This window comes from Narcine bancroftii, chromosome 1 (assembly GCF_036971445.1).
Source record: "Narcine bancroftii isolate sNarBan1 chromosome 1, sNarBan1.hap1, whole genome shotgun sequence".
NCBI lineage: Eukaryota > Metazoa > Chordata > Chondrichthyes > Torpediniformes > Narcinidae > Narcine > Narcine bancroftii.
In genome coordinates, this window is record NC_091469.1 from 391,466,397 (window position 1) to 391,492,899 (window position 26,503).

The 26,503-nt window shown below is 42.2% G+C and overlaps 1 protein-coding gene across 4 annotated transcripts in view; it reads left to right on the plus strand.

Annotated features, from left to right (window-relative positions):
* Positions 1-26,503, plus strand: part of ppp1r9a (protein phosphatase 1, regulatory subunit 9A) — a 201,064-nt gene that overhangs the window by 140,086 nt on the left and 34,475 nt on the right. For all 4 annotated transcript variants that reach the window (XM_069913666.1, XM_069913668.1, XM_069913670.1 and 1 more), the window contains one exon: positions 8,366-8,561. In XM_069913666.1, the coding sequence (XP_069769767.1) occupies positions 8,366-8,561 (196 nt within the window). The remainder of the gene's footprint in view (positions 1-8,365; positions 8,562-26,503) is intronic.

The window sequence follows — 26,503 nt, forward strand, 5'->3', positions numbered from 1 at the left end:
ACCAACAGAGAAAATGTATATTTTGTGTCAATTTATTTCTTTAACATACAAAATACAATGAAGTCTTTATTAAAGTACTCCATAATAGTTAATATCAATGTAATGAGTCTTGATTGCATTTTGCCTTGTGAGTTGTGGAAATTAATGCTCTATTTCTGTGCCTCTTAAGTTTTTTTTACATCCATAAACTAATGAAATTGGTATTTTGAGTTAGTCCCATTTTCCTGCACTTAGCCCATATCCCTTTAAGCCTCTCTATCCATATAGCTATCTAAATATTTTTTGAAAATCAAAATTGTATCCATATTATAGCTTCTTCCAGCTACAGACTCTCCCCTGGATGAAAAAGTTGCCCTAATGAGCTTTATAAATTTCTCGACTTCTACAGTCTACTGCTAGATCTATGTACCCTGGGAAAAGGACTGAGAGTTAACTTTATCCATGTCCCTCATGATGTTATAAGCTTATTTTAGGTCACCCTCAGTATTCTACTCTCCTCAAAATATAGTCATAGCCTCTTCCTCAAAACCTGGTAATTTCTCTTCTGCATCCTTTACATTTTTTTTAAATTAACTTTATTTAGTATCTTTTCAATAAAAATAAACAGACTTTTACAGAATAAATAGTCTAATAAGAAAACTGTAAAACAAACCCATCCCCTCCCCCCCTCCCACTGCATCCTTTACATCTTAATTACATCCTTCGTGTAGCTAGGTAACCAGGACTGCACACAGTACTTCAAGTCTGGTAATCATAAAATAATCTTTCTCTCTTCTCTTTTAATTGTTTTTTTATATGAAATACAATGAAGAAAAGGGAACAAAACTGAAAATACAATATCACAGGAGGCACCATTTGTGTTATCATCAATTTATTGTGATGTAGAGACGTGACATACATGTCCTAGTCCTGCTCCTCTGACCTGAAACATCTGGCGATGAAGTGTCACACATTGTACCTGCCTAAGGAGTTCACCGCCATCATCCTGGTTGCAGTGTATATTTCACCCCAGTGAGCACTGTGATTAACAGCCATGAGACACCACATCCTGGTGCCTTCTCAATCATTGTGGGGGACTTCATTTGGGCCAACCCGAAGAAGACTCTAACAAACTACCATCAACACATCACATGTGAGACCAGGGGAACCAACACACTGGACCACTGCTACACCACCATGAAAAACACCTACCGAGCCATACCAGAACCACAATGTGCAACAGGTTGTAGCATGAATAAAAGCTCTCACAACTGGAGGGAGAACAAATGCTTTTATTAGCTTATAACAATGGGTAGGGTCTCGCAGTAGATATCAGAAGGGTTATGTGTTTAGGTGGGAAACCAGGGTTATATGTGAGCAGATGGGGGCAGAGCCAGGAGGGCAGGGCAGACATCAGCACAACACACTACCAGTGAATCCCAGTTCACTGCATTCACCCCTTCCTGCAGAATTTAGGTTCAGAAAAAAAATGGTTAAAAAATATACAGTTATTTACAGATTTAAGCGGTCTAGGGGTCTGGAGATCCTGGTGAAGCGCCTTAGCACCGGAGGACCTTGGGTCTCCTGGACCCCTTGTGAGGGAGGAGAGGCGGGCTAATTCTCTGGTTCAAAGGTAGAGAGTGATGCACTTTCCTCCTGAACTGGATCCCCCGAGGCCCTGTCTGGGGGTAGTGAGAATGAGCTCTGTGGCTCGCAGGGCACCTGAGGCAACGGACCTTCTGTGCCGGTGGGTGCCAGGTACCTGATGGAGTCGGTGTCCTCCCTGCCATCTGGGTACTCCACATAGGCATACATGGGATTGATGTGAAGTAGTTTTACCCTTTCCACCAGGGGGTTGGTCTTGCTTCTCCTCATGTGCTTCCTGAGAAGGATTGGATCAGGAGTAGTGAACCAGTTTGGGAGTGTAGTTCCCGATGCCGAAATTCTTTCAAAAGTGAATAAGAGCTCGTGAGGTGTAGCATTGGTCATGGTACATAGTAGCGACCGGATGGAATGGAGTGCCATTGGGAAGACTTCCTGCCAGCATGAGTCTGGAAGGCCTTTTGACTTCAGGGCCAGTTTGACAGCCTTTCAGACCATGGCATTCTCCTTTTCAACTTGCCCATTCCTCTGGGGGTTGTAGGTAGTAGTCCTGCTGGACACGATACCCCTCACCAGCAGGTACTGATGAAGCTCGTCGGTCATGAAGAGAAGAGAGAAAGATTATTTTATGATTACCAGACTTGAAGTTCTGTACAAATTGTGTCACAATTGCTGTGAATATATCTGGAATACCCGAACAGGGTGAAAATGGAATCTAGGGCCTTTATGACTGACGAAGTGGACGAGTCTGTACATGGGATGGTGAACAGGAAGCGGGAGTACTCATCAATGACATAGAGGAAGAAAATGTTCTCATTCGCGGAGGGGAGAGGTCCCTTAAAATCAACACTGAGCCATTCGAAGAGCCTGAATGACTTGATCAGATGCGTCCTCGCAGGGTGGTAAAAGTACGGCTTGCAATCTGTGCAGACCTGGCAAGACTTGGTCATTTCCCTGATGTCTTCCATGGAGTAAGGCAGATTGCGTGCCTTGACAAAATGAGCCATGTGGGTGACCCCTGGATGGTGGAGCTCATTATGCAGAGACCGCAGTTGGCCGGTTTGTGCAGAGGCACAGCTTCCTCTGGGCAAAGCATCTGGAGAGTCATTAAGGGCTCCTGGCCGATAGGCAATGTCATAATTGTATGTGGAGAGCTCGATCCTCCATCTAGCAATCTTGTCATTCTTGATTTTTCCCCTTATGACATTATTGAACATGAATGAGACCAAGCACTGGCCAGTGAAGAGCGTAAATCTTCTTCAGTGCTTCACGGCTTCTTCAATGGCTTGAGCCTCCTTTTTCACCAATGAGTTCGGGAGCTCGTGGCCTTGTAATGTCAGCAAAATATAAGCAACCGGCCTGGCTGCCTGGTTGAGGGTAGCAGCCAGGGCTACGTCCGAAGCATCGCTTTCCACTCTGAAAGGTACATTATCATCCACCATGTGCAAGGCGGCTTTCGCAATGTAGTTCTGGAGGTAGTTAAAAGCCATTTCGGCTTCAGCCAAGAGGGGTAATTAGTGGCTTTTAAGAGAGGGCGAACCTTATTAATGAATTGAGGCATCCATTGGGCGTAATATGAGAAAAACCCAGGCACCTCCTCAAAGCCTTTGTGGTCCTGTGGATGGGGATCTCTAATAGGGGAGTGCATCCTTTCAGGATTGGGACCAATGATACCATTCTCCACCATGTAGCCAAGGATAGCCAGCTGTTTAGTCCTGAATATGCACTTGTCAGAGTTATAAGTGAGGTTCAGGACTTTCACCGCATAGAGAAAACTCTGGAGGTGGCGTCATTGTCTTCCAAGGTGTGGCCACAAATTGTGACATTATCGAGGTAGGGGAAGGTAGCCTTCAACCCATACTCATCCACTATTCTGTTCATCTGCCTCTGTAAGATAGAAACCCCTTCAGTAATACTGTCACGTCTCCAGAATGGAGGACCATCGCCTTCCCAAGATCGTATTATATGGCGAGCTCTCCACTGGCCACCGTGACAGAGGTGCACCAAAGAAAAGGTACAAGGACTGCCTAAAGAAATCTCTTGGTGCCTGCCACATTGACCACCGCCAGTGGGCTGATAACGCCTCAAACCGTGCATCTTGGCGCCTCACAGTTTGGCGGGCAGCAGCCTCCTTTGAAGAAGACCGCAGAGCCCACCTCACTGACAAAAGGCAAAGGAGGAAAAACCCAACACCCAACCCCAACCAACCAATTTTCCCTTGCAACCGCTGCAATCGTGTCTGCCTGTCCCGCATCGGACTGGTCAGCCACAAACGAGCCTGCAGCTGACGTGGACTTTTTACCCCCTCCATAAATCTTCGTCCGCGAAGCCAAGCCAAAGAAAGAATACTGAAAGGGACTCTCTGGAATTGAAAGAGATGGCCGATAACCTCAAATGCCGTATATGGATGGTCCTTGGAACAGATTGGCAGCTGGTGATAGGCAGCTATCAGGCTGATAGTCAAATAGACCCAATACTGTACAACATCATTCACCATGTCTGAAATTTGAGGGAGGGGGTATGCATCCAGGAGAGTGTACTGGTTTATAGTTTGGCTATAGTCAATTGCTAGCCTGGACTTGTTTTCCCTTTTTACCACTACCACTTGTGCTCTCCACAGGCTGATGCTAGGTTTGATGATATCTTCATCAAGAAGACATTGTGCCTTAGATTTTATAAAATCTTGGTCTGCTGTACTGTATCTCCTGCTCTTGGTAGCAATGAATTTGCAGTCTGAAGACAGATTCGGAAAGAAAGGGTGGGTGGGGGGGGGGTCGATATTCAGTGTGGAAAGGCTGCATGCAGGTTCTGATTTTAGGGGCTCTCCGTTCTAAACCGTTACGGGGCGAGGGGACCAGAATACTCCAAGGTCATGCTTTTAAAGTGACACAGGAAGTCCAGACCCAAAAACACCAAAACACACAATTCATAAAGTATATACAAGCGAAATTTACAGAATTCCCCCCTTCAAACGACAAATGTTGTTGAATACGAATGAGATGTGAGAAATAGGCAGTAATTGGAAGAATACCTCTTCAGGTTTATTTTTGCACAGTCTGTGAGTCTATGAAGCTTTCAGTAGAGCCTGTGTCAATTAGGCAGTCACAGTCACAATGGAGTTGCTGAGCTGGTGAGGTCTGTCCTGATCCAGGACCATTGAGGCTAGGTCCCCGGAGACTTGATGCTTTTCACTCGAGTGGCCCCCCACTGTCCTGGGCTGCCCTGCATGGGTAAGATGACAGCGACCTTATGGCATGGCAAGATGATCGTCCTCCTTCGTCCTCTGACGACGATGGCATCGAGTTTGAATTTGGGTCGCAGTAAGATGGCCACCGAGCTTTTTCACGCTGTTTCCTCACTGTCACCCTCTGTCGGCGTGTCGCGCAGGAAGGGGCCGCAGGTGAATTCAGGGCAGATGGCTTGGGGCTGGAATCAGATCCGGGAACAGTGCAGGCCGTGGACTTCGTCAGGCTTCCCCTCGCGTGACCATCCCTCGCCCAATGTCCTTTCTTGCCACAGCTGGAACATACTGAGTCTTTTGCCAGGCAACAAGATCAGGGACGCTGGCTCTTGCAGCAGAAAAAGCACTCCCTACCACGGGAAACGGCAGCCATTAGGGTAGGGGAAGCGGGAGCAGCCAGTCCTTGGTAGGGATCACCTAGGTGAGCAAGCTCGCTGGCTTCAAGGTTGTCGTTCTCGAGCATGGCCTGTTCCAGCGATTTGGGCAGTTTGACGTGGCTAGCCGGGTCCTTCTTTTGTTCCTGAGCAGTTGCTGTCTCATGTACCTCGAGCAGACGTGCACGATTAGAGTGTCCCGGATCTGTTCTTCCTCACAAACGTGGCCTGTAGCTGCTTCATACCTGCACTTCTTGGCGAGTGTCCACAGATCCAGTGGGTAGTCATTGATGGTCTCACCTGGCTGCTGATGACGTAGAGCGGTGCCTCGCTAGGACCTCGTTTTGCAATTTCAGGTTCTTAGCCTTCGATGCAACGATAGCAGCGTCATATGTGGAGCAGTCCCTGATGACTGCATACCTTTTCGTTCCTACCCTCGAAACAAGTGCTGACCCCCTGAATTCATCGGTGTGGAAGATGTCTCTGGTCATATTCAGGTAGGCTTGGAAGCAATCAAGCCAGTATGTGAACTCCTTAGCTATGTCAGGGGACAGAGGATCCATCAGTAGCATACCTGGCTTGAGTAGCGCTTCCATCATTAGGGATTAAGCTAATAAAATTGTAATGTGAATAAAAGCTCTCATGACTGGAGGGAGAACAAACGCTTATAAGTAAGGGTAGAATCACACAGTAGCCTTCAGAAGGGTTCTGGGTTTAGGTGGAAAACCAGGGTTATATGTGAGTAGATGGGGGCAGACCCAGGAGGCAGCACCAGCCATCAGCACAATGCACTACCAATGAATCCCAGTTCACTGCACAGGTGTCACCGACTTCATCAAGATCTGTGTGGATGAGTATGTGCCCATGTGCATATACTGGGTATTCCCCAACGAAAAGCCCTGGGTGAATCAGAGAATTTGCCTCCTGCTGAAGGCAAGCACAGGGAGATTTAAGGCCAGGGATCAAGATCTTTACAAGAGGTTCAAGTACGACCTGTGGAAGGCCATCTTTGAAGCAAAATGACAATTTCGGAGGAACCTAGAGTCTGAGACAGATACGTGCCAGCTATGGCAAGGAGTGCAGGATGTTTCAGCCTACAAAGTGAGGATGAACACCAGAGATGGCTGTGATGCTTCATTACCCAATGAGCTGATAACCCTGTATGCCTGCTTTGAGAAGAAGAACCAAATAATTCCTACTAGAATCCCTGAAAAGGCTGAGGACCCTGTGATATCTGTCTCAGAGGGCAACTTCAGAACATCATTCAAGAGGGTGAACCCTCGCAAGGCTGTCAGGCCTGATGCCATTACCTGGCAGGATACTGAAAATCTGTGCCAACCAACTAGACAGAATGTTCATGGGCATTTTCAACCTCTCATTGCTGCAGTCAGAGGTTCCTACCTGTTACAAAAGGGCATCAATTATCCTGGTACCCAAGAAGAGTAGTGTGAGCTACCTCAATGACTACTGCCAAGTAGCACTAATGTCTACTATGATGAAATGCTTTGAGAGGCCGGTCATGGCCAGAATTAATATGTTCCTAAGGCAAAGATCAGGATCCACTGCAATTCGCCTATCGTCACAATTGCTCAACAGCAGATGCAATATCGCTGGCTCTCCAATTAGCCCTGGATCACCTCAAAAACAGCAATTCATACATTCATTGACCACAGCTTGGTCTCCATTATTGCCTCACTGCTGGTTAAGAAGCTACAAACTCTAGGCCTCTGTATGCCCCTCTGCAATTGGATCCTTGACTTACTCATTGGAAGACCACAGTCAATACCAATTGGCAACAACATCATCTCCTCCTCACTGATTATTAACGCTTACTCCACTGCTCTACTCATTACGCACCCTTGACTGTGTGGCCTGGCACAACACCAATGCTATCTACAGGTTTGCTGATGACACCATAGTTGTCGGCAGAATCACAAACGGCAATAAGGAAGCATAAAGGAGGGAGATGGATCATTGAATGGTGTAATGACATCAACCTTGTGCTCAACGTCAGCAAAACCAAGGAGATAATTGTGGACTTCAGGAGGAAGTCAGGGGAACACAACCCAGTCCTCATCGAGGGCTCAGTAGTGGAGAGGGTCAAGAACTTCAATTTCCTGGGTAGCAACATCTCCGAGGGTCTGTCCTGGAGCCTCCACATTGATGCAATCCCAAAGAAGGCTCGCTAGCAGTTATATTTTGTGAGGTGTCTGAGGAGATTCGGCATGTCACCAAAGACTCTTGTAAACTTCTGCAGTTGTACCACGGAGAGCATTCTGGCTGGTTGCATCACTGTCTGGTATGGAGACATCAACTCTCAGGACAAGAATAAATTCCAGAGGGTTGTTAACTTGGCCTGCAACATCACAGGCTTCAGACCACTCCATCAAAGACATCTACATGAGGCAGTGTCTTAAAAACGCACCCTCTATCCTCAAAGCCCCCCACCACCCAGACCATGCCCTTTTTACTCTGCTATCATCGGGAAAAAGGTACAAGAGCCTAAAGTCGAGCACTCAACAGCACAAGGACAGCTTCTTCCCCACTGGCATCAGATTCCTGAATAATCAATAAACCAAAGACACGGCCTTAGTTTCATGCACTATTATTTTGATTTTTTTTTTACATTAATGTTATAATATGAACGTTTACACTATGAAGCTGCTGCAAACATCGAATTTCATGACAATAAATTTTGAATCTGAATTCATCTTTGCCAACAGTGATGTCTTCTTTTGCTCATCCGGTTTGTCTATATTTGACCAAATCCCTCTATCAACTCTTTCCCTATCCATATACCATTCAAAATTCCTTTTAAATATTGTAATTGTATCACCCTCTGGCAACTTGCTCCATATAACCAAGCTCTCCATTCTAAGCAATATCCTATTGAATCTGTTCTGCACCAATCTTGTTCTGTAGTGACCAGAATGTTTTGGATGTGGTCCAATCAATGTTTTGCATAACCACAACATAATCATGCCAACTCTTACTCAATGCTTCGATGTAGGAAGGCAAGTACCCTTTTGATTAGGAGATCAATGTTGAAGTCAAAAGAATTCTTATTCATTATAGTTTCGTTAGACACCGTGGGATAAGACTATCTGTCTATGAATTGTCAAAGTTATGCACACCCAGTTTCATAATTTTTTTTTACATACAATAACAGGATCTCCAACAATACACTGGAAAGTTCAACAAGCAATGTTTCAATAGAAGAACCATCCTCCATTTCACCTTGTGTACTTTTATCCTGGTTTGGAGAAAGTACTAAAAGATACAACTCTTCCAGCAGTTTCCCATCTCCCAGCAGTTCAACAGAACCATCTTCTGAGAGCCTGAGTCCACAAAAACAGAGATTTAAGGTAATCTGCAACTTGTTTTGTGTGTGCAAAGAGAATATAGTGAGAAGATTCTTATACAGCAGAGGTTTAGCTTTGATTGAACAATATTGGAAATATCCATGAGATTCAAAAAAGAATACATTTTTCTTTTGGTCCAAGTTTATTTTTAAAGCATGGTATATTTATGACTAGCCACATTTGACATGTTCACATTTCAAAAGAAGCAATTTTTTTTCTGACTCAGAATTATTATTAAAGCTAAATTGGCCCAGAAAAGTCACGCTGAGTAAAAGATCAATTTACTTGATCCAAATTATCTAAATTCCATTGGACTATTATAATGCTCACATGCTTGAGATTAGCCCAGCTATCTCACTGACCCTGTGCAACCTGGAAAAAGATAGTAGGCCTCAGTGGCAACTTAATTTCAGTTGTCTTAATCAATAAAGGTCCAAAGAAAACACAGTGTATTTATGTCATCTTTGTATGTAAAATCCCTTTTAAATGGTGATGGATTTAAAGGTGTTACTATACACAAATCACAAAGTTCAACATGCTGGAACGCTAACAGTTAGGAAGAGAAGTGATGTATTGACTCTATTCCAAGAGGAAATGCATCTTTCTAAAGTTAAATAAGGCCATGGAGAGACTGTAGCCTGAATACTGTATGCAAGTCTGGTCTTCAAAGGATAGATATTCTTGAGAATGATAGAGAATGAACAGGTGATTCCTCAAATTGGCAGGAGTATCCCAGGAGATGAGAATAAATAGATTGGCCCATTACCAGTGACGTTAGATTTTGAGCTGATCTCTGAAATATTCTTATAGAATTTGATGGGATAAATTTGGGGATGGTATTTCTCCTCCCTGTGCAAAAATAGGTCATACTTTCATACAAACATTCTGAATGTTCAGTACTTCAAATGAGAAGATGGTAAATTATAGGAATTCTGCACTAAAAACACTGTCATTAAACATATTGAAGGCAAAAATCAATATAATATTTTTAAAAGGTGTGGACCCCAAAGACCAGATAGAGAAAACACTTCCCCAGGGAGTCCAAATGCCCAGTCTAACTGATGTTGGCTCAGTACAGGCTTTAAATGGCTTGTTACAGGAGCTGACTGGTTTATAGACATGTAAGATGGTGGCACCTATGTTTGACAGTGGCCTTGAGGGGTTGCAGACTTGAGAAGAAGCAGCAGAGACAGCCCATGGGGTGATGACCATGGCAGCAGATCAGCGAGGGGTTCTGATGCTGAAGAAACACACATGTGGCGACTTGAGGCGAGTAACCCATGCGGGCTGCTGGTGACTGCAGTCAAGGGACTCGCACCAGGCTGTGGTCTGCTGGAAACTGGCTCAACTGGCTGAAGAGGTACCAAGTATCGGAACCGAGATGTGAGAGGGTGCCGAGGGCACTGAGGGGTTCTTGATAGTGTCAGAGATTTGTTTCTAGAGCTCGGGTTCCCAATGGTTTGGACTGAAGGCTGCGTGGCTGCAGAGGCAGGAGGCAAATCCATGGATACTCAATGACTCTGGGGGACTCTCTTTTGCTTACCTTTCTTTGACTGTAAAGGGCACTGGGCAGTTTCTGCTGATGGTGAATCTTTATCTGACTTTCGGGAGACTAAAGCAAATTTCGTGCAATATTACTTTGTCCTTTATTACATGACAATCAAAGAATCTTGAATCATGATTTTTTTGATATTAAAGAGATCAGGATTGTGTAATGGCCACCAGAAAACTGGGTAAACAATCAGCTACGATCTTACTAAATAGCAGAGCATACAACAAAGGCTAAATGACTCACTCACTTTTATTTCTTACATTGTTAAATTTGAAATGTAATATCAATCATACAAATTATTTCAGAAAAAAATAATGTAGATCTCATGTAAAGAAAATAAATATATCTTTAAAATACCAAGATCATGTACAAAACATTGCCATAAATGCAGGAAATTTGCCTTTATAGTCTTTTTTTTTGTATGGGACCGCTAGCCTTAACACTAATGTACTGTAAGAGATTGAAAAATGATCTGTATGATCCAACTAAAATAATATGTTCAAGATTTTTGAGCAAATTTCTTCAACAAATTAGGACCAAATCCATTTTCCTTGCAATTTTTCCATTGTTCCATTTGTTTCATTGAAAAAGAAAAGTGTTACTCAAATAGTGAGAGATCATAGAGCTTTGAGCTGCAGAGGGATATAGATATTCTTGTGCATGATTTGCAAAACACTGGTATGCAGGTACAGCAAGTAATTTGGAAAGCTAACGGGCATTATCTAAAGTGGACTGCTTCGACAAACTTGCCTAAAGTAGAGAGATGACTATCAAACAATATAGCTGAAAAGCCATCATTTAATAAGTTAATTCATAACTCTCTGCAAAAAAAAAAAGCATCCTGATGAGAAAGATTCTCAGGGGAGGATAAAACAGCCATGACTAAAGGTGAAAATATACAGATGGCATATGGAGTAGAAAACTGGAAATGCACAGGAGACTGCAGATGCTGGAATCTGAAGCTAAATATAATCTACTGGAGAAACTCGGTGAGTCAACCAGCATTTCTCAGCATCAGTGAACCAAAAAGTAATCAGTATGGAGGCTAGAACCCTTCATCAGGTCCTTTGGGAAAAGAAAGGAACAGTATGGCAGGTGAAGATCACTGAAAATGTTAGGAGTATAGAATGTGCATAAGGCTACTGAAGAAAAATAATTAGAAGGCCAAAGATATCTCTGATATACAAGATTAAAGAAAATAATAACAGAAAGTAAATGATAACCAGAAAAAGAGAAATGATAGCTGAAAAGTTCAGATTTTGGAAATCAGAAATAAAATTAGAAAATGCGAAAAAAGCTCAGCAGATCAGGCAACATTTGGGGAAAAGCAGTCAACACTTTGCATATGTAAATCTTTGGCAGAACTGGGAAAGATATTCTAGTTAGGGAGAAGTAAGGGATGATCTGTACCTTATGTGGGTGAGGTTTTAAAATAATTTCTCATTAGTATTCACTCAGGTGTAGCAGATGGAGAATTCTGTGAGAGGGTTAATGATATTCTGGAGAATGTATTGGAGGTTTTCACAGTTAGGTGGATAAATCTCCAATGAGATGTATTGCAAGTTGTTGTTGGAGGTGTGAGAGGCAGTTCTAAGGGCCCCACCCAAATGCTACTCCCCCCTGCTTCAAGTGGCAACCCAGGCCTTGCTTGCCATACCCTAGATATGCCCCTGCCTCCAGGCAGAATACTTTCCACCCACTACTACTCTGTGCTTTCTACATGCAAGCCAATATTTTTCAATCTTTTTATTAATCAAATTATAGATAAAGAATACATGAGAATAGGAGTTCATAATTAAGAAGGAAAAACAAATCATTGTTTGACATCATATGATATAGCATATTTGCATTACACCATAAAAAAACAAGTGTTCTCATCTTAAACTGAAATCTTCCAAAAAAAAATTATTATACAAAATCCCACTTAATCTAAGAAAGAAAACAAAAAACATAAAAGACTAGGCAGCCTATCCTGAAAATTTATTAATAAAAATTAATCATCTGGTCTTCACCAACAAAGAGAAAAGAAATAAAATTAAATATATTCCAGAAGGGAAAATAATTTTACTAGGTCATGTGGAAATAATTTATAAAAGATCTCCAAGTCTCTTTAAATTTAACAGAAATATCAAATGTATGACTCCTAACTTTCTCTAAACTTAAACATGACATAATTTGAGATAACCATTGAGTCAAAGTAGGTGGATTATAATCTTTACATTTAAATAAAATAGCTCTTCTAACCAACAATGTAGAAAAGAATACAACCCAATGTGTGGAAGTGGGAATTCATCCCACTTCTGGAACTTCTTTGGCTTGGCTTCGTGGATGAAGATTTATGAAGGGGTATGTCCATGTCTGCTGCAGGCTCGTTGGTGACTGACAAGTCCGATGCGGGACAGGCAGGCACGGTTGCAGCGGTTGCAAGGGAAAATTGATTAGTTGGGGTTGGGTGTTGGGTTTTTCCTCCTTTGTCTTTTGTCAGTGAGGTGGGCTCTGCGGTCTTCTTCAAAGGAGGTTGCTGCCCGCCGAACTGTGAGGCACCAAGATGCACGGTTGGAGGCGATATCAGCCCACTGGTGGTGGTCAATGTGGCAGGCACCAAGGGATTTCTTTAAGCAGTCCTTGTACCTCTTCTTTGGTGCATCTCTGTCTCAGTGGCCAGTGGAGAGCTCGCCATAGAACATGATCTTGGGAAGGCGATGGTCCTCCATTCTGGAGACGTGACCCACCCAGTGCAGTTGGGCCTTCAGCAGCGTGGATTCGATGCTTGCGGACTCTGCCAGCTCGAGTACTTCGATGTTGGTGATGAAGTCACTCCAATGAATGTTGAGGATGGAGCGGAGACAACGCTGGTGGAAGCATTCTAGGAGCCGTAGGTGATGCCGGTAGAGGACCCATGATTCGGAGCCGAACAGGAGTGTGGGTATGACAACGGTTCTGTACACGCTGATCTTTGTGTGTTTCTTCAAGTGGTAGTTTTTCCAGACTCTTTTGTGTAGTCTTCCAAAGGCGCCATTTGTCTTGGCGAGTCTGTTGTCTATCTCGTTGTCGACCCTTGCATCAGATGAAATGGTACAGCCGAGGTAGGTAAACTGGTTGACCATTTTGTGTTCTGTGTACCCAATGGAGATGTGGGGGGGCTGGTAGTCATGGTGGGGAGCTGGCTGATGGAGGACCTTGGTTTTCTTCAGGCTGACTTTGGAGAGCTGGCTCTGAATGGGCAACTAAAGCGGCATTGTCTGCAAAGAGTAGTTCACAGACAAGTTGCTCTTGTGTCTTGGTGTGAGCTTTAATTCCAAAAATAGCAGTTTATGAGTTTGGTTGCAAACTAATATCCAGTATAGCTGACAAAGTCTTAAAATATCTATCCAATACTTCTCCAAAATAGGGCATGACCAAAACATGCGAGTTAGAGAAGGCACTTCTAATTTACATGTATCACAAATAGGACTAACATTAGAAAAAGTATGGGCCAATTTATCTTTCAACTTATGATCCCGAAGTACCACTTTAAACTGAATCAAAGAATGACAGATGCATATCGAAAGGATATTAACCAATCCAAAAATCTTCTCCCATGATTCCTCTGGAAGATGTAACTGAAGTTCCTGTTCAAATGCCCTTTTACTTTTGTCCTTAGAATTTAATTGCAATCTTTTTTTTAAAATGTTTTATTTTTCACACCATAAATCACAATAGCCATGATATACACTTTTTCTTTTTCACACATTTACATGACTTTTTCTCCCTCCCCCCCTCCCTCCTCCCAAGCCACCCCCCACCCCCCCCCCTCATCCATTTTAGGTATACAATCTAGGTTGCAATAATTCAGTCAGACAATGTTGTCATTGCAATCTTAATAATTTATTATAAATGTTACCTATTAAACCCATATGAGAAGGATTCAAATAAAAAAAATTATCAATAAAATCCAGTTGGTACAATGTTGGAAAGTCAGGCAGTAAAGTCAGAAAATTTCTAATTTGGAAGTATCTAAAAAATGTGATTTAAGTATATAAGTATATTTAAGTATATTAGATAATTGTTCAAAAGACATCAAGCCACCATCTAAAAACAAATCTGAAAAAGAGACGATTCCTTTAACTTTCCATAAAGAACCTTGATCAATTATAGACGAATGGAAAAAAAAATTAAGAGAAATGGTACAAGATAAAATAAAATTTTTCAAGTCAAAGAACTTCTGAAATTGAAAGCAAATCTGTAATGTATGTTTAAGTATTAGGTTGAAGGTATGCGTACTAAAAAGTGTAAAAGGAAGAGCTACTCCCAAAAAAGAGGCCACTGAATACCTCTGCATGGAATTCAATTCCAAATCTACCCAATAAGGGTGTTCATATTTATCAGAATAGTAGATCCATAAAATAATATAGTGGATGTTAACTGCCCAATAATAGTCTAAGATTAGGTAAAGCCATACTACCATCTTTCTTTAATTTCTGCAGATGGAATTTACTCAATCTGGCATTCTTTTTATTCCAAATATTACAAGATCTTTTAGAGTCATTATTATCAAAAAGGGATTTTGGAATAAAATCTAGGACTGCTTGAAATAAATACAAAAATTTAGGTAAGATTATCATCTTAATAGCATTAATACAGCCTATTACAACCTATTAAAGATAATGCCAATGGAGACCATTTAGGAAGATTGTTTCACATAATCTATCAAAGGAAGAAATTTAAAGATCCCTCTGTTCCTCCACATTGTTAAGTAACTGACTATTAACCCTGAACTCAGCCTTCTGTTTTGTTCTTCCAGAATGCATCACCTCACACTTATCCGGATTGAATTCCATCTTCCATTTTTCTGCCCAACTCTGTATCCTTTTGTAACCTATGATAACCTTCAGCACTATCCACATCTCCTTCAATCATCCGCAAACTTGCCCATTCTCCTGCTTCATCTCGGTCATTTATAAAAATTACAAAGACCAGAGATCCCAGAATTGATCCCTGTGGAACTCCACTGGTCACTGACTCACTGACCCCCGCAGGCAGAATACTTTCTGTCCACTACTATTCTCTGCTTTCTATATGCAAACTAATTTTTAATCCACATAGCCAAGGATCCATGGACCCCATGCCTCTTGACTCTCTGAACATGTTTCTCATGGGGAACCTTGTCAAATGCCTTACTAAAATCCATATAGATCACATCTACCACCCTTCCTTAATCATTTCTTCTGTTACCTCCTCAAAAAGCTCAATTAGGCTTGTGAAGGAATGACCTTCCTCTCGTAAATCCATACTGACTATCCTTGAGTAGTCTCCAAATGCTCATAGAGCCTATTCTTAATCCTCTCCAATAGATTGCACAGAACTGATGTAATACTTACCGACTATAATTCGCAGGATTCTTCCTATTACCTTTTTTTAAACAAAGGAACCACATTTGCCATTCTCCAATGCTCCGGCATCTTCCTTGTGGCCAAGGAGGACTCAAAGATTATACCCAGTGCCCCAGCAATCTCTTCCCTCCCTTCCCTGAGGTATATTGAGTCCAGCCCCGGGAGTTTATCAATCTTAATGTTTTTAAGAAGATCCAACCCTTCCTCTTCATTAATCTCAACAACATCCAGCACCCAAGCCTGTACTATTCCAAATTCATCCTGATCAAGGTCCTTTTCTCTGGTGAACACTGAAGCAAAGTATTCATTTAGGACAGTGGTTCTCAAACTTTTTCTTTCCACTTGCATACCACTTTAATCCCTATGCCATCAGTGCTCTGTGATTAGTAAGGGATTGCTTAAGGTAGTATGTGAGTGGGAAGGGAATGTTGAGAATCACTGCTCTAGGCCCAATTGTTACTGAAATATTTTGCTTGAGGAAAATTGTCATTGGCCCATTTCCTTTGGAGTTGTGAATATAACTCATGCACATAATGAATCAATTAGGTCCAATTAACTTTTTTTTCTTTCTGTCCACATACCACCTTAAGCAATCCCTTACTAATTACAGAGCACCGATGGCATAGGAAATACTTAAAGTGGTATATGAGTGGAAAGAAAAAGGTTGAGTATCACTGATTTAGGACCTCCCCAACTTTTTTTTGCCTCCAGGCACATGTTGTCTCCTTTATACTTAAGCAAACTTACCTTCATTTTCGTCATCCTTCTATTCACATACACATAGAACGCTTTGGGGTTCTCCTTAATCCTACTTGCCAAAGCCTCATGCCTGCTTAATTCCTTTCTCAAGTTCTTTCCTGGCTATCATATAATTCTCATGAGCCTTTCCCGTTTCCTGCTTCCTAAATCTAATGTGTGTTTTCTTCTTAACTATCAGCTTCATCTGCTTTGTCAACTACGGTTCTCTTTTCCTGTGGGGCAAACCTATCCTGAACCCAACGGAAGTGGTCCCTAAACATTCTCCACTTTTCTTCTGTGTTTTCTCCCATGAAAATCTTTTCCCAATTTACTCTCCCTAGTTCCTGCTTCATCCCATTGTAATTATCCCTACCTCAATTAAACATTTTCCCATTTTGTCTGCATTTATCATTGTCCATAGCTACGCTAAAGCTCAGGTAGTTGTGGTCACTCACAGAAATGCTCCTCCACCATGAGATTCACCACCTGACCGGTACTAAATCCAATATGGCAGATGAATGCATGGCTGAAGAGTTGGGGCAGGGGTTCAGATTTATGGATCATTGGGATCTCTTCTGGGGGAGGTCTGACCTATACATAAAGGACAGGCTGCACCTGAACTCTCCTCCAGCAACTGATCCACATACTGTGCGTCAGGAATCCTTGGACATACATGACGTATTCAGCCAGTCAGTATTAGGAAGTTGTAGAGTGCTATAATACCAATTCTGTAATTTCTGCACCATTCCAAAACTGTCTACTCATTTGTTCCTCGGTATCCCGAGGGCTATTTTGGGGCCTATAAACTACTCCTAGTACAGTGATTGTTCCTTTCCTATTTCGGTCTTCCACCCACACTCCCTCTACAGCATGGACCTCCCTCTACAGCATCCTCCCTTACAACAGCCATAATACTATCCCTGACCAGTAATGCTCCCTCCCACCCTACTCCTCCCCCCAACCACAAACCTCCCATCCTATTCCTGTTTTTTTTTCCTTTCTATTCAGTTTTTCATCTTTGTTAGTCATTAACATTCCTAGATTTTTCTTCTTCCTAAGTTTCTGCAGGGGTCGTTGACCCCACTGGCATTTGTATCAGTATAAATTAATTGACTGCATTTTCAGGAAATCTGTGTTCGGGGGGAGAGGGGAGGGGCATTGGCAAATACTAGAGCGCATCGGATGCCCCCCAAAGTTCCTCAACATGGTTATCCAACTGCACGAAAACCAACAAGGTCGGGTCAGATACAGCAATGAGCTCTCTGAACCCTTCTCCATTAACAATGGCGTGAAGCAAGGCTGCGTCCTCGCACCAACCCTCTTTTCAATCTTCTTCAGCATGATGCTGAACCAAGCCATGAAAGACCTCAACAATGAAGACGCTGTTTACATCCGGTACCGCACGGATGGCAGTCTCTTCAATCTGAGGCGCCTGCAAGCTCACACCAAGACACAAGAGAAACTTGTCCGTGAACTACTCTTTGCAGACGATGCCGCTTTAGTTGCCCATTCAGAGCCAGCTCTTGAGCGCTTGACGTCCTGTTTTGCGGAAACTGCCAAAATGTTTTGCCTGGAAGTCAGCCTGAAGAAAACGGAGGTCCTCCATCAGCCAGCTCCCCACCATGACTACCAGCCTCCCCACATCTCCATTGGGCACACAAAACTCAAAACGGTCAACCAGTTTACCTATCTCGGCTGCACCATTTCATCAGATGCAAGGATCGACAATGAGATAGACAACAGACTCGCCAAGGCAAATAGCACCTTTGGAAGACTACACAAAAGAGTCTAGAAAAACAACCAACTGAAAAACCTCACAAAGATAAGCGTATACAGAGCCATTGTCATACCCACACTCCTGTTCGGCTCCGAATCATGGGTCCTCTACCGGCATCACCTACGGCTGCTAGAACGCTTCCACCAGCGTTGTCTCCGCTCCATCCTCAACATTCATTGGAGCGCCTTCACCCCTAACATCGAAGTACTCGAGATGGCAGAGGCCGACAGCATCGAGTCCACGCTGCTGAAGATCCAGCTGCGTTGGGTGGGTCATGTCTCCAGAATGGAGGACCATCGCCTTCCCAAGATCGTGTTATATGGCGAGCTCTCCACTGGCCACCGTGATAGAGTTGCACCAAAGAAGAGGTACAAGGACTGCCTAAAGAAATCTCTTGGTGCCTGCCACATTGACCACCGCCAGTGGGCTGATATCGCCTCAAACCGTGCATCTTGGCGCCTCACAGTTTGGCGGGCAGCAACCTCCTTTGAAGAAGACCGCAGACCCCACCTCACTGACAAAAAGACAAAGGAGGAAAAACCCAACACCCAACCCCAACCAACCAATTTTCCCCTGCAACCGCTGCAACCGTGTCTGCCTATCCCGCATCGGACTTGTCAGCCACAAACGAGCCTGCAGCTGACGTGGACATTTACCCCCTCTATAAATCTTCATCCGCGGAGCCAAGCCAAAGAAAGAATATATATGAATTGGAAAGATTGAATTTTTTGAATTTTGTGAGTCTATGAAAATAAAAAAATAAAATATTTTAAAAACGATTATTTTGTTATGTAATAAAACAGAAAATATATTACACAACTTCCTTTAGTCTACCATAAGGCAGACAAAGATTCGCTCTCAGTAGGAATTGCCCAGCACCCCTTACAGTCAGGGAAAGAGAAGCAAAATAGAGTCATCCCCCCAGAGTCACAGAATATCCTTGGCTTCGCCTCTGGTGCTCCCACAACTTCAGCAGTAACACAGCCATCAGCCGCCTGAGCTCCAGATGCACACCTTTGGCACAATTAGGAAGTCATCAGCACCCTCACATCTCATTTCCAAAATCTGGTACCTGTTCAGCCAGGCTCCAGCAGTCTGCAGTCTGAAGCGAGTACTTGAACTGTAGTCGCCAGCTATACGCAGCCTATGTGGGTTCTGGTTCAGAGTCACCAGCAGCCCACGCCTGTGTGTTCTTCAATTGCAGAGCCCCTCACTGGACTGCCAGTGTGATCACTATCCAGAGGGTCATTTCTGCTTCTCTTTCTCAAACAGGGTGTGGTTTCCCAGTCTCCTGGTGCCCTGCTCCAATCCTCTGCTTCCCCGGAGTCTGCAACCCCTCGTGGCTGTTGCCGAACAGAGGCACTGCTATCTTGTGCCCAGACCCTGCAGTCACGGGATTTAAATCAACTACATTTGGCTCCTTTAACAGGCTGTTTAAAGCCTGAACAGAGCTGACAGCAGTTGGACTGAGTGGATTATCCCTGTGGGGGAGCACTAAGACTTCACTCAGCACCAGCGGTGGAGCTGCCAATTTCTTTTTAACATTAGCTTCATTTCTACATTTCCCCAGTCTCATTAAACGTTCACCAATTTTTTTCCCCCTTTGACGGTGCTTGAGGTCCTCCAGCAGATTGAGTGTAAAGCCACAAGAAGGCACAGTTAGTGTAGTGGTTAGTATGACGCTATTATAGCACCAGAGACATGGGTTCAAAACCAGTTCTTTTTGTAAGCGGTTTGTACATTCTTCCTGTGACCTGCATGGGCTTTTCCCAGGTTATTCGATTTCCTCCCATCCTCCAAAACATGAGGGGATGTAGGTTAATTGGGTGTAATTGGATGGCACAAGATTCAATGGCCGGAATTAGCTTCTATCTGCTTGGAAATAAAAGTTTTTAAAAAATTTAATTTAATGACGCAGTAGCTGATAAGGGAGAATCGTAAAATATTCAGTAAGCATTTTAAGAGTGAAAGGATGCATGGTTATCAATATGTGGATTCATTTGAGATTGGTGAGGTTTTAAATTAATATTTGTCATCTTGGAAGCTATGAAATTCACAGAGGAGAATAAAAGATGTGGAGCTGGTGGTCTCATCTTGGAGCTTGACCAAATGTATCATGGCCAAATGAAGGAAGCGGGGAAGAAATTACTAGTGCCATGGCAGACATATTTGTTCATTTTAAGTCATGGGTGAGGTGCCAGACAACTGGAGGGTGGTTAATTAATTGTGTTATTTTATTTAAGAAGAACTACAAAGAGAAGCCTGTAAATTACAAACCAATGAGCCTGACATTTGTTATGAGTAAGTTACTAGAGGGGAATCTGTGAGGCAGGATCTTCATGCATTTGGACAGCAGATCTTTCAGCATGGGCAAAAGTATCTTACAAATTTGAGTTGGGAAAACATAATACAACTGTACAAGAATTTTGGAGAGATCACATTTGGAATATTATGTGCAGTTCTGGATCACCCAGCTGCAGGCCTAGATATAAGCAGGTCATTTACCTGGAAACAGTACAGAAAATATTTACAAGGATAACACTGAAACTGGAGGGCATTGGATAGGTTGAGAGGTTTTTCTCTGGATCATGGGAGACTGAGGGGCGATCTTAGGAGGTAGATAAATTCATGAGGGGCATTGATAATATGAATGGTCATTGTTGGATACTATAAAACTATATAATTAGAGGACATACATATAAGGTGAGCATGCAAAGATTTCAAAAAGGACCTGAAGTGCAATTTTTTCCCTACTGAGGGTGGTGGGTATATGGGTCAAACTGTTGTTACAATTACAGGTACACAATCCTTTATCCGGACATCTAAAATCCAGAAAGCTCCAAAAACTGGCATTTTTTTCCTGGTGCTGGTACAGCAGAGAGAGAGAGAGACACACACACACACACAGCCCCGTGACTAGGTTGGACGGGGTGGGGAGAGACGGCAATGTGACTCGGGTGGGCGAGGGGGGAGAGAGATGGCAGTGCGACTCAGGTGGGCCGGGGGGAGAGAGATGGCAGAGTGACTTGGGTGGGGGGGGAGGAGAGAGAGAGACAGCAGCGCCACTCGTGTGGGCAAGGTGGAGAGAGACGCCAGCACAACTGGAAATGGGTGGATTTGGCAGCACAATTCGGGTGAGCTTAAATCTGGGCCAGCTGGCTTTTGTTCTGAAATCCGGAAAATCCGAAATTCAGAACACACTGTCCCCCAAGGGTTTCGAATAAAGATTGTGTACCTGTATAACTTTTAAAATGTATTTAGACAGAAACACAAATAGGAAAGGTTTTAAACAAAATGGGCCAAATGCAAGCTGGCTTCATAGGCAACTTGGTCAGCTTCGATGAGATGGGCTGAAGGGCCAATTTCTCTTTCTGTTTGACTCTTTGACTCCGTCTCCTCTTTCAATTTTATGATTTTTTTTTTTCTGTCTGATTTCTGGTTGTAACTTTATATTTTCAACTTCTATCATCTCGGAATATTTTGAAGACTTTTCTGACCAAAGAAGAAGTTAGTGTTACATATTGCATGGTGTGGTGTACCCATTCAGCCACTTTATTGTATGAAGAAACTGCAAAATCCCACATCAACTGCTAGGAGGTTCTGTCTGCTTTAGAAATATTTAATGGGCCAGAGCGATTAAGGGTACAAATACAATTGAATGATTATTAGAAAGATCTACACAAACAGCCACAAAATTATACCCCCTATATCACCCTAATGATCTGGCCACCTTTCTCAGCTATAAAAACTATTGCTTCTGAAGGGATAGCAGAAAGTACAACATTTGTGGCATTTCAGATAGGATAGTCCTTACTGAGTTCATTGTCCACTTTATCCTTTTTTTCGGATCCCATTTTTAAGGGGATCCTACTGACTATGCCAATTCCATCGATGGAATTAATTGATCAGGGTCCTCAAGTATCATTTCACAGACTTTATTTTGCATGATATATCATAGTGAGTAGGCAGCAGCCTCCATTGCTTACAAACTGAAATCTACTTCTACAAGCACATATATTTATACAGAGACAAACAAGCTATTACAGAAAATATGATTGCATCATAGAATAAACCGATAGAAAACTACATCAAGACTATTACAATTTTTGTCATATAAAATTTTAGTTTTGTCTAATTTGAATAAGAATGCGTTAATAACCACTGTTATCCTTGATAATGGTTAAGGCTACAACTTGGATACTATATTAAAATGGGATGTCTGCCAATTATGTTCATGACCCTTCATAAAATTTCTTCTCCACTTACCCACATCTTCTCCATTTCCCACACATCTGCCCTGACCTCCTCTGCCCCTAGATGTAAGAAGTCAGGATTCCTCATCCTCACTACTACCCCACCAGCCTCCACATCCAACATATTATCTCTGCAACTTCTGTCACCTATAATATAATGTCACCATCAGAAACATCTTCCCCTCTCTGACTTCCTCAAGGACTGCTCCCTCTGTGACTCCCTCATCCTCTTATCCTTTCCCACTAATTTCTCCCTTGGTACCTACTCCTGTGACCACAGGAAATGCTTACATATGCACACACACCATTCAGGGCCCCAAACAACCCTTCTAAATGAAGCAATACTTCTCTTGTGAATTGGCAGGGGACATCTACTTCATCCGGTGCTCCCATTGTGGCTTTCTCTGCATTGGAGAGAGTGAATAGTGTTGGGAGATCATTTTGCTGATCACCTTAACTTTGTTCACAGCAATGGTGGTGATATTCTGGTGCCCTACTCCCACTCTGATGGTCTTGTGCACTTTCAAACCAAGGCAATCCATAAATTAGAGGAGCAACATCTTGTATTCCATCTGGGCCGTCTCCAACCGGATGGCATTAACAATGACTTCTCCGGTTTCTGTTGGGCAACTCTCCTGTCTCCCTCTATCTCATTTCCTCCAGGTCCCCACCCCTTCCCTCTACATTCAGAAAGCTATCCCCTTTCCCCATTACTTCTCAGTTTTTTTCTCTTGTTCCCTCCTACTCATATCCACCTCTTGCCTGTGGTCTGTTATCTTCCCCTGCCCCTTTCCCCACCATTTTATTCAGGCATCTGCCTGCTTTTTGCTCATACCTTGATGAAAGGTTCAGGGCCAAAATATTAATTATGTATCTTTATCTTTGCTATATAAAGAATACTGCATGACCTGCTGAGTTTCTCCAGCATTTTAGTGTAAACTGCAATCACAGCGTCTGCAGATTTTCTTGTTTAACTCAAATGTATATTCCTCGCCAGAAACTATTCTATGCTAACCTTTAAAAACTAAAAGAAATGTACAAAATATTGCTGCAGACCTCTTCACTGGGACCCCTGGGCTAGTTTTATTATTGTTCACATCAAACTCATGGATACTGTGCTTTTTGCATTAATGCCATGATTCCACCACAAACCTTGAAATTCTCCATGGTTTTCTTACCCTAAAAAGATTTCTGTTCTATATTTCATGAATTTGCTATATGCAACTTCTCATTACACTTTTTTTTTAAACTCAATTTGGGTGATTTAACTTCCCATCACTAAACGATGTAACTGCCTCAAATCTGAATTGCTGCCTTTTTCCTCTCTTCCCCTACAAGAGCTTTCTTTGAAATCTTTTCAGCTCTTAAATCTTAATTCTATCTAATTTTCACCTTTTTAAAAACATTTCCAAATGCTGATTGTCCTTGAGAAGATGGGCATCAGTCTTAAACATCAGCAGATCTTTCAAAGAATATACTCCCACAGTTCAATTAGGTAAGAAATTTCAGGATGTATATTTAGCAGCAATGAAGGATCAGCAGTATGGTGTGTAACTTGGGGACCTTTCAAGTCTAGCATTCTTAGCTGTATATGATTGTGGTATAATATTTGAATTGTCTGAGTGGCCTTGGAAAATAATGACCATTTTCTGCCACTGAAGGTGTGATTGAATGATTTGGGTTGTCGGATGCCAGCAGCTGGTTACTATATTCTGAATAAAAGTATTGGAGTCCTTCTTGCTGGAAGTCGTGCCTGGAAATTGTTGTTCACCAGAACATTGCCTAGCTCTTGGATGCAAGCTCTGATTTGAAAATGCCTGATCTGTAAACTTTTTATTGATTATTATCATTTCTTTATTTGTGAATACAACATTTATGTTGAAAATATATTTGAAACATAGATGATTCTCCATGATGAATATACCAAAAGCCTAAACCAGTTTTAAAAAAAAGTATGCCAAGAACACTGTTAAAAGATGTATTTTTAATAGAAAATGTACTTATGCACATGGATTAGAGAATGAAAAGTGAGATTTCTTCCCTGACACTGGAGAAGGCAGAGGCAAAGAGCAGACATTGGTTTGACTTCATTTGAAGTATTTTTTTTACAGTTCTGGTCACCATGCTACAGGACAGATGTAGTGGCAACAAAGAGAGTGAAGAACATATTCATTAGGATGTTAGAACTGTAGTTATAAGGAGAGATTAGATTGGCTAGGTTTATTCTCACTATGACACGAGGAGTGAACTTATAGTTATGCAAAATTATGAAGGGTATAGATAATCAGTTTTTTTTCTCCATGGCATGGAGTCTAGACCTAGAGAGCACATGTTTAAGGTTCAAAGGGAGAAATTTAAAGGAAATCTGAGGAGAAGAAGCATAATATGTCATATAGTTAAACAGGAAACTATGCATATGCTGGAATTGAAGTGCAATACACAAAAGTGCTGGATAAACTCAGCAGATCACAGAATCTATAGGAAGTAAAGAGTAACTAATGTTTCAGATCTGAGCCCTTCGTCAAGATATGAGAAAAAAGCAGGCAGGTAACTGATAAAATGGAGGGAGAAAGGGGCAGGGGAGGAGCACAGGCTAACAGGTAAGTTGTTATAGGTGGGAGGGTAGAACAGAAAAAAAGCTAAGGTGATGGGGAGGGGTAACTTTCTGAATGGAGAAGGAAAGGAGGTGGGGAGTGGAGGGAAGGAGACAGGGATAGGGAAAAATAGAGAGAGAGAGAGACATGCATGGCAGGGGTTCAACAGAAACTGGAGAAGTTGATTTTAATGCCATCTGGTTAGAAAGTGTCCAGATGGAATATTAGGTGTTATTCCTCCAATTTGCAGATAGCCTTGGCTTGGCAGTGTTTGCGATCATCGACAGACATGTTGGTGTGTGGAATTAATATAGTTGGCCTCTGGGAGATCCCTATTATTGCAGCAGACAGAGTGAAGGTGCTCAACAAAGTGATCATCCAGACTGCGTCCAGTTGTTATCAAATCTGCTTTATGTCTCTTCAATCTGAAAGATACCTCATTGGGTGCTGTAACATAGTGCATTGCATTGTAAAGACAAGTCTTTTGGTTCCCATATGGTGGGGCAGAAAGGGATAATAGGGCATGGAGGAGTTCTATGAGATGGTGAGTGAGGTAATGGAGATGAAAGAGTGAAACAGAGCTTCAGAGAATGAATGACCCCATGGAGTGCAGGGAAAGAAGAGGCCTTGTACAGGAGGTATTAAATAATGGGGGGAATCATCTAATGTAGAGACTGGTGAGGTGCAGGGAGAGGTCTCTGCTTCACTTGGACATGAAAAAAGGATTGAAATGAGAAATACAAAAAGTGGAAAACTTTCTGCTGTCAACTATGATGGAGGGTAAGGAAGACTTGTTAAAAGAAGTGATGTGGAATGTGGCTTCAGCAGAATGGAGAATGGAATCCTTGTAGGCAGCAGGATGAAAGTGGATTCATGCTGCATTTCGGTGGAATTTGGTTGCTAACCTATATCCTGAAATAGAAACGAAGTTGAAATTGGAGAAAGAAGATGAATGGGATGTGGAAATTGCATTCATTTCCTCATTCATTGGAAGAAGTTAGTGAGTGCATGACCTTAATTGTTTAATTCTTGGGTAAACAATTGAATGAACTGCTGCTGAAACACTTTCTGTGGGGGGAATTTTTGATCCTGTTGTAACTTTTGCAAACTTTATTAACATTTCCTGCACCCTTCCAGTTTAGTGGCAGCTATTTTTGTTTGTTGAGTCTAATGGAAAGGTTACTTTGGGTTATTTTTCCTCTCTTTCTTTACCCTATTTTCTTGGTTCTGGGATTTTCTTAAGATGGTTAATTATACATGCATAATATGTATATATTTAACAGGAACTTTTAAAGTCTAAATATTGGTCAAGTTAATTTGATAACATTGAATAAACATATTTTAAGATTAGAATATTGGAGATTATCCATCAAAATGCTTAAGGTAATTAAAAACATTTAATAGGGTAGATTCCACCCAAATGTTTCATTTAACAAGGAAATTTAGAAAAAAAACAACCTTAAAATTAGTGTTAACCTTTTCAGGGTGAAATAGGAACACATTTATTTGTTTAAAAGTTAGATGGGATATGGAATTTAACCCAACCTCTCCTCCATAATCAAAGCTTGTGGCTGTGGGTAGTCAGTCAATTGATATTTTCAAGCCCAAGATCAACATATTTGTGCACCATGCTGGTGTGGCAGGTGGGGTAATGATGCT